At 25.5% G+C, this 9,441-nt stretch overlaps 1 protein-coding gene across 1 annotated transcript; it reads left to right on the plus strand.

The window, feature by feature from the left end:
* The first annotated feature begins 4,234 nt into the window (after positions 1-4,234).
* Positions 4,235-9,150, plus strand: LOC113553394 (fatty acyl-CoA reductase wat-like). Its single transcript, XM_026956708.1, has 8 exons — positions 4,235-4,472; positions 4,667-4,915; positions 7,299-7,426; positions 7,503-7,612; positions 7,770-7,959; positions 8,030-8,290; positions 8,570-8,827; positions 8,897-9,150. The coding sequence occupies exons 1-8, from the start codon at positions 4,290-4,292 to the stop codon at positions 8,982-8,984; spliced, it is 1,467 nt and encodes a 488-aa protein (XP_026812509.1). The 5' UTR covers positions 4,235-4,289; the 3' UTR covers positions 8,985-9,150.
* The last annotated feature ends 291 nt before the right edge of the window (positions 9,151-9,441 follow it).

A 9,441-nucleotide genomic window follows, 5' to 3' on the forward strand; every position in this document is an offset into this window, starting at 1 on the left:
ATTTCGTTTATTATAAGTATATAATTATTAGAAAGTGTATTTATACCATATTATATTAACTTCTATAACTCAAAATGTAATAATATATTTTTTTAAATAACGTAAAACACTGAAAACAGGTTTATAGTATAAATAGAGTATATCTTAAAATAAATAAAAAATATCATATCCTATAATAAAAATCGTAACTATACTCCTATAATATATGTAAAAGTTTTTTAAGTCCCCCTGATTAATGTTTTTGATTAATAACAAAATAATTAACATGGTTATTCATCGTTAATCTAAGTGATGTTGTTCAAATTTTAAATCCTTCATAATTGTGTTTATGTATTTCTTAAATATTTTAGTTCCTACTTGGACAATTAAAAAAGAACATTGAATAACATTTTAAAAACCTTGGGTATAAAAATTAAAGGTTTTATAAATGTTTACAACAAAATACTTGTAATAGTTCATTTTTAGACAAATTTTGTCAAAATCACAAAAATGCATATAAAATATATGATTAAAGGTATTAATAATAAATATATATATATATATATATAATAGTATCTCATTTGAAATCCTGTATTAAATATTTAAGAATTTGACACATAATTTTTTTTTCAGCAATTAAAACAAAACTAAAAAAAAAAAATATATCATTATATAGTATATAATATTTAATTAGTTAATTACTATGTAATATATAATTAGTTAATTACCAATCTAAACTAGAACTAGATTTTCAACATAGTAATAATATGTATACACATATATTAATAAATTCTGATTTCACATAAATACAGTATACAGAGTGATTCTTTTATCATTGAACATTCATGAATTCAAAGTGTTAACTTTTTAAATTTTTTTTTCAACAGTTTTAGATTTATACTATTTTAAAACTGTATAAATTTTTTATTTTTTTCACCTTAATATTTAATAATTAAATTACCATAAATTTTTAATTTTTAAATGGAAACCTACATTTAAAATGTCATAAAATAGTAGGACTATTTTTTTTATAGTTTTTAACGTTTAGGTTATTAATGGTTGAACGTAGCAATAACTTTATAGGCACACAGTTCATCACTGCATCGACAGTCGATAACGAGTTTATTATACATATGAAAATATATACCATTTATTATTATTTATTGCCCATGTGATTACTGTTCTTCAGAAACAAGAAGTATTATAAAACCCGAAAACCACCCAACTTTTAAATGCTATATATCGCTAAAACATTAACAAAAAATAATAATATGTACCTTAAAATTCATAAAAAAAAATAGCCTTATTCATGAAGTACATTTTAAATTTAGGTTACCTGATAGTGGTTTTACTATTAAATAAAAATTTAAAAAAACTATGAAACAAAATAATATGAAAAAAAGTCAATAATTGACAAAACTATGAGTGTTTAATGATAAAAAAGAATCATCCTGTATATACGCTGAATACGCACAAATACAACTTACACATATGCAAGTATCACTGTAAATAGTTAACTTAAGTAACTATAGTTATTGCAGTATGAAACAAAATCTTCCGAGTAAGCAATGGTCCACCAATGATCTAAATCACGAAACTTATATTAACAATCAAATAATAAAGAACGTACCAAAAGTATTTTTGAGCGAAAGGTATTCAAATAAACGACTGCAGTCAGTATAGCCGAGTATATCAAAGTTGTTGGGAATACTTTTGATATTCACGGATTTCACTACCTCTTGTAAAATACGAACGATACCATTGCATCAAATTGCTGTTTATATTTGTGTTATTTTTATTCAAATTATACTTGTTGCAATACAATTTAAACAAGTACCTAAAATAAAAATAATATAACCTCAATATTTTTTTGGTATGTAAATCTTTCATACCCAGAAATCAGGAGTCATTTTGTTGATTTTTGAACACCGATAATGTTACCATGATGTAGTGAGCGTAAAAAAAAATATTTATAAAAATGTTAATTAAATCTTGTTATATAGTATTTAAAGAAAATTAAATGAGAACATTTTTTATATTTTATTTAAAAAATAAAATTTCATACATAATATGGCATATAATATTAATTATACTATTTATTGTTTGACGCAGTTTCAAATTGTTGATTTTTTTGAATGAAAACACTTCCTTTTAACTTACGATTGAAATTTTTTCAACATTTTTTCACATTGGTATATACGTGGTTCGTTCCACAGAAAATCGTGGATAATCCACAAAGCGTATTTTAATGAACTGTATTATATGCTTAACAAAGTACTATAATGAAAAGGATGTCTAAAATACGAGTAATATCAGGTCACTTTCCCGTCTTCCATTTCAAATCATATTTTATTTTTCTAAGTTTGTGATACCTAGCATTTGAAAGAAAATTATAATTAGATGAAATAAAAGCCAAATTTACTTTAAACTGTGAATTTTTTTTATAATTTAAAAGATTGTGAGTAGAATTTTTTTGTTATATGTTTTCATTTTTGATTATAAATATAATTGACAGATTTTATAATGGCTGTACGAAATAAAATTATATTTCAAATCATAAATTTACAAATATAATAAAAAAAAATTGTATTTCTCGTAAGTGCTAATAATTTTTGACAATAGTACAATACAATTTGTAGAATATGGTGGCAAGGTTAGGTTGCAAGAAATTCAGCATACGCAATAGATAAGGTATTTACCACTTGGTAATAAAGTTGTGCTTATCATTTGTCACTCGATGCCATCTATTGTTATTTCTGTCTAATTAAAATGTAATAAATATACCACTTATCTGTAGTTAAATAACAACTTATTACAACTATAAAGTTGAACAGTAATAAAAATGAATAAGCAAAAAAACCAATGATACTTCCAACCTTTTAAAAGGACTGTCTAACAATAAAAATGTTACTCGTGTAACACTGTAACTCGAGACGTTAACATTTAAACTTGTGTGTGTGTTTTTTCAATTATTTACACTAAAAATAGTTTATAACCAGTAAAAGTTAAAATTACGTTATATTTTGTAACTAGACAGTCGTACTGTTAAAAATGTGTGACTATAGTAATTTAATATTTGAAAACATTTTAAGTAATCATCGCGTTCGTAGCCAAATAATTCGTGTTAGCAGCAATTTCGTTTAAACGAACAACCAACTCCAACATTTTTTACTGTCACCATAACATACGTTACTCGGTGTTAAACCCCCGATCTACCAATCTGCAACTTCCTTCATCAACTTTTCTCGCATTAACGATACGTAATCATAAATCTACGGGTCAAAGGACAGCCAAAAATGCAAGGACCAAAGTAACAGGAATATACTCGGGTGTACACCAGCAACGATGATATGGGCGCACATAGGTAGGGCTGTACTTAGAATTTTGGCAACTATAAAATTGATGAAACGCTACCCCTTCTATCAGGGTATTCAAGTTACAAATAACTATAGTTGTGTTTGTGGTATTTTATTTCAAATGAAACAGACAAATATAACAGCTTATAGGGAGCTTTTTGTTATTTTTCTAGCTTATAAAATTAGCATATATTTTCTTATTAATATTTATAGAATAAAAACTAAAAAAATCAGACGTTTCTAATGTCAACGAATCAACAATATAAGAAAATCAATTTTATTTTATTTTATGAAACCCAACTTTTTCATAACTAGAATTTTCACTCGGTAACAAAACTTTGAAAATTTAATACAAAGTCTTTAATACATTTTAACTATTATAAGACATATGGACTCTATTCTTGAAAATTCAAAACTTCTACAAAATATATAACTATGTTTTTTAAAAAAAAAATCACTAAATTTCAATGAGTAATCACTATTCCTAATTTAAATTAGCAGGTGTTTCAAAAGTATCACAGGTTTTTTTCAATCAAAATACATACTATATTAATTATAATCGTTTAATTAAATCATTTTCGTAATTTAAACTTAAACTAATATTATAGCTGCTATAGTATGACTATTTATAAATTATAATTAATAGTGTGTGACTAATTAAACTAAAATGAATTACTTTAAAAATCAACAACAATATATTTATATGATTATAGAAAGAGCTATGAAAGAACAAATACATTTATAGGATCTGTGATGACCTCTTATTAAACTTGTAATATTAAAACATATTTTATAGTGGGGACTCAATAGAACCGAAAATCGCCATTTTCAACAGCGATATATAAAAGAGAAAAGCTGATTCACGTTTTAATAAGTTTAGAACCGAGTGAAGGCGTGACTGTAGTGTAACAATTTATTATTGTTATATTTAATTAAACTAGAAAAAAAATTTAAATGAGTATAACAGAAACATTTCAGAACGGGACGGTTTTCGTTACCGGATGTACGGGGTTTCTGGGAAAAATACTAACAGAAAAATTGCTAAGGACATGTGACGTAAAGAATATTGCGATTCTTGTTAGAAGTAAAAGTAGTTTAACTGCCAGTCAACGAGCAGAAAATATCTTTAAACAATCTGTAAGTAATTTTTTGTTTATAGTACATAGCGGTTACAAAAAATAAACACAATTTATTTCGACAGTATATAATTTAATATCTATTATACATATTTTATTTTGGTTAACATAATATTTTCTAACAATATAATAGAATCTTTAAAATAACTAATATTACAAGACCATATTTTATCATTGATTATTCTGTGTTTTAAGATATTTGATAGCCTTAGAACTGAAAAACCCGACTTTATGACAAAAATAAAAATAATCGATGGACATTTAGAAGAACACTTATTAGAAATTTCAACAGAAAATCGTGATTGGTTGATAAAAAATGTGAATTTTGTTTTTCATTGTGCTGCTACCGTCAAATTTAATGAAACTCTTCAGGTAGCAACAAAGATAAACATTCAAGGAACAGAAAATATATTAGCACTAGCAACGGACATGAATAACCTTAAGGTAAAAAAAAATAGTTAAATACGAATTTCGTCCTACAATACAAAAATATACATCGCGATATCCGAGTTGCGTCCGCGATTTTCTTGCGACAGCAAGTTGCTCGAAAGTTGATGCATATTTTTTTTTTTTTTTTTGGAACCGTTTAGACGATACTTTTCTAGCTACAAATGTGTTTAATTAGTATGTGAATCTGGACAACTAATTTTTATTTTATATTTCTTGGTGTTTATTACTTTTTAAGTCATTTTTTGACATTTTTAGGTCATTTTTCTACATTTTTAGTAATTTTTACTGATTTCACATTGGTTCCCTTCTCATCATTATGACGATAACTTACATAGAACTTTAAAATAATCACGGACTAAGATTAGAACCTATCCGATTTTATCTCACCGATTACAGTCGTCGTTGTCGTGTTGTAGTGAATATTATATACCTAAATTTTATTATTATTTTGTAGTATTTTCGAAATGTGAAAAAAAATTGTATTTAATTTTTAAGGATATTTTTTTGTAATTTTTATGTCATATTTTGAGTAATTCTTAAGCTTTGATAAATGTATATAGAATTTTATAGTAAAATAGAGCACAATTTAAAAAAAATATATTTTTTATTAATTTAAAACAAATATTTATAATTTGTTTAGGTTATTTTTAATGACTTTTTGTCATTTTTATGTCATATTTGCATTTTTTTTAGGTCATTTTTTAATGTTTTTAAGCTCATCAACTTCCAAGTCCTATAATAATTATTGATTAATTGGTTAATAATATACAAATTTTCCTGAAAAATTTAAATTCAAATCGTTCAATTTTTTTAATAAACTATAAAACGCATATTTATATATTTATATAGTCTTGCCTATAAGTAAAAAAAAATACTAAAAGAGTATAAGTAGTACACTCATTTAAAAATTTTAAATTTGTCGTCGTTGAAAATCCTGCAATATTTTTTTCAGTGTTATTTATTAATAAAAAAGATTCATCCTTGTTAATATTTATTTCACCTAAATTAGTTATAGTGCTTATGCAACTCTTCCAAATGTGTAAGCAATTTTGGAATAATACTCGACCAAGCATAATGAATATTTTTCCTTATACGGTTTATGTTTGTGGTAGTCAATGTACTTACATCTCCTTTACGCAATTTCCTATGTAAAATTTTACATAGCTTTTTACATGGATCATCGAGAGCTTTACACTTCAATTCATTACTAATTTTTTGACGATTTAAGACGTTTTTGTCGTCATCGTCTTGTTAATGATTTGAAGCACTAAAAAATTTATTTTCATTAATTTTAAAATAACACTTGGAATGAATGTTTTAAACTCGACCACCTCAGAACATTATTATTTATAAAAATTTTAAAAGCAAATTTATATCCCTCAATACAATATTATAATTTATTTTTTTCACTGGACATTTAAATTATTTCATGATTTTCCATTGCAAAGTTAAATAAATATAAATAAAAATATATAAAACTATGATGAATTGTTGAATAAATAGAATTTCGAAGTATAACTAATGCTGTCATGAAAAAAATTAATTTCCAACAATAAATTGTAAGATGGTATTTACAGATAAGATATCGATAATTGAGATTATCTACGAGTATGTCACCAAACATTTTTCTCAGTTGCTGAAAAACCCATGGATGCAACTAGTATATATCGTGAGAAAACCGGGGACGCAACGCGGATGTGCTGTGATAAAACCGCGGACGCAACTCGGACAAAATATTATTTAGGGGCGCAATTTGAATGCGCTGTAGAAAATATATAATATTACAGATCATTAATGATAATTATTATTAATTATTTTGATATTAATTTTGTTTATTCAATGAAATCGATGTATAATCATAATATCTATATTCTATACCAATATATATTAATAAAAGAGTAATATTGTTTTAATCACTTTTTCGTTAATTTAAGGAATATTTAATCCAAAGTAATTAACAGAGGTCTATGGTATGGATCCCCGGTTAATAACCTATGGTTTTAAGTATTGTAGTCAAATTAATTAACACACCCATTAATGTGACTTACTCGACATTCGATGTACAACAAACCGGTATCTACATGCTTAACTAATGTACAGTAGATCATCATCTACTAGCCCACATCTTTATTATTTATATTAATATTTAATAGAGTGAAACTTGCATATAACAAAATCGAATAAGCAACAACAAAAAAATTCGTGATATGGAGGAATTCGTTAAATAGAATTACATATTTATTAACAATGAAGGTCATAATTCTTAAAAATATTTCGTTAAACAGAAAATTTCATGAAATAGAAGTTTGTTATACGGAAGTATAAAACAGTGAATTATGGGTTACAATTTTAATTCATTATGTACTATTTGTATTAGGGTTTTGTGTATGTATCAACCGCTTATTCACACTATCCGAGAAATGAAATTAAAGAAGAATTCTATCATGTTCCAATAACAGTCAAAGAATTGAAAAAATTAATTATACTAGATGAAAACATTGACAAGTATAAAAATTGTATTTTTCATTTCTTATTATTTTTATTTTTCTAGTATTTAATTTAAATATTCCGTGATAAATAGCATTTTGGGATATTGGCCTAATACATACACTTTTACTAAAGCACTCGCCGAAAATATGATATTAACGGACAAAAAACAATTACCGATTTCAATATTTCGTCCATCAATTGGTAAGGATATCATGTTTATAGTTTGAAAATTCTGTACTTATATATATAAGATGATATTATTTTGTAATTATCAGATCTAGTTTATTTTATTTGCTTATTCTAATTTATATATTTTGTTGCATAACTGAAGATATTAAACTAAGATATAACATTATAGTAGGTTGCACGCAATCTGAACCAGAACCAGGTTGGTTTGATAGTATGCAAGGATTAGCCGCTCTAGTTACTTCAGTCATCGTTGGATTTTTAAGAGCATTACCAATTTCAATAAATAAAAAAGCAGATTTTGTCCCAGTTGATTACTCTGCCAATGCACTAATTAGTGTAATGTGGGATACAGTCATCAGGTAAAATAATTACTTATTTAGAAATATATTTACAGCGTAATCATCTTCGTTTTATTCCGATTTTCTGTAGATATAAAAATAGTAATGAAAAAAACAATGAACCAAAAATCTATAATTACGTGTCTAGTTTCGACAGTCCCTTACTTCTGGGCACGTTCCTTGACTATGTTTATGAAACTTACTATGAGGTGCCTCCGTTACAATCAATATGGTATATATGTTGTGTGTTTTCAGCAAATCGTTGGATCATTAGTATTATGAGGTTTTTATTACACCGAATACCTTCTGCGCTTGTAGATTTGTCATTATTTATTTGTGGCAAAAATCCAAAGTAAGTAATGTGTCTAATAACCGTACTGTTCAAGATCAGGATTTCCGTTAACAATGGTTTATGATTTTGTTTATCCATTTCTATTTTCTATTATAATGTAGTGACTTTTAATTGGTCAATATTTTTAAATTCTTAGTTCATGGCGATTTTTTTTTTTTTTTTGGTCAGACTTATTACAGTACTTATCTACTTATTTATTCAAATCATTTACCATCACGGATTACCAAAAATCTTAACACTTTTAAATAATTATGATTGTAAATATATTTATACTTTTAGAATGTTGAAAATGTATGCGAAAACAGAAAAAATGACGGATACGCTTAGTGTGTTTACTACGAAAGAGTGGAAATTCGATAATAGTAATACTAGAAAATTATGGACGTTACTAAGTCAAGAGGATCGCAAGACGTTTCGCTTTAATTTCGAAGGATTTGATTGGAGGCTCTATACACGAAATATAGTCTACGGGGTTAGGAAACATATTCTACATGAAGACTTTAATAACATAACAAAAGCATTATCAAAACAACGAAAGTACATAGGAGTCTTTATTTTGAATGTTCAATTGTTTTGTAGTTACGTATATCTTATTATTGTTTTCAGGTTATTTTGGTTGCATCATTTGTGCATTTGTTTCTTTATTTACATCGTATTAAAAGTATGTTGGATGTTTGTGGTACTACTGATGTAGACCTAAGAATAATGCGCTTAAAGACTTCCCTCATCCACTATTGTTGTGATCATATTACTTATTCATATACAATTTATAAATCATCACTATTGTCTATTTGTTACTAAACTTATATCTAACTTTATAAGTAGTCATATATTATGTTGTGACTAAAATCTATATTTAACTGTCGAAATGAATTGTATAACAAAGTTTAAATAGTTTGTATGTATAACTTAAAACAGAAAATTTTCTGTTAGATTTGAATACAAAATATGCAATTTTGTGGCGTAGTAAAAATATATTAATTAAAAAATGGATTTGATTGTATTTTTGTTCTAAACTATTAATATACTTTGTTAACCAATACTCTATACATAGATCATTGTTTTATGATAGAATCTTGTTTACTTTAATTATTTAAGCATTTTTTGTGATCTTATACAAATAAACCTTTTATCTTACAGTACATTGTGTA

Source organism: Rhopalosiphum maidis, chromosome 2 (genome assembly GCF_003676215.2).
Source record: "Rhopalosiphum maidis isolate BTI-1 chromosome 2, ASM367621v3, whole genome shotgun sequence".
Taxonomy (NCBI): Eukaryota; Metazoa; Arthropoda; class Insecta; order Hemiptera; family Aphididae; genus Rhopalosiphum; species Rhopalosiphum maidis.

What these genes read in the sequence shown, in the direction of transcription:
- LOC113553394 (XM_026956708.1), top strand. Translation starts at nt 4,290, where the DNA reads ATGAGTATAACAGAAACATTTCAGAACGGGACGGTTTTCGTTACCGGA. An exon ending in ATTTGTGGCAAAAATCCAAA is followed by an intron (nt 8,291 to 8,569) that starts GTAAGTAATGTG and finishes TTATACTTTTAG; the next exon opens with AATGTTGAAAATGTATGCGA. An exon ending in GCATTATCAAAACAACGAAA is followed by an intron (nt 8,828 to 8,896) that starts GTACATAGGAGT and finishes TATTGTTTTCAG; the next exon opens with GTTATTTTGGTTGCATCATT.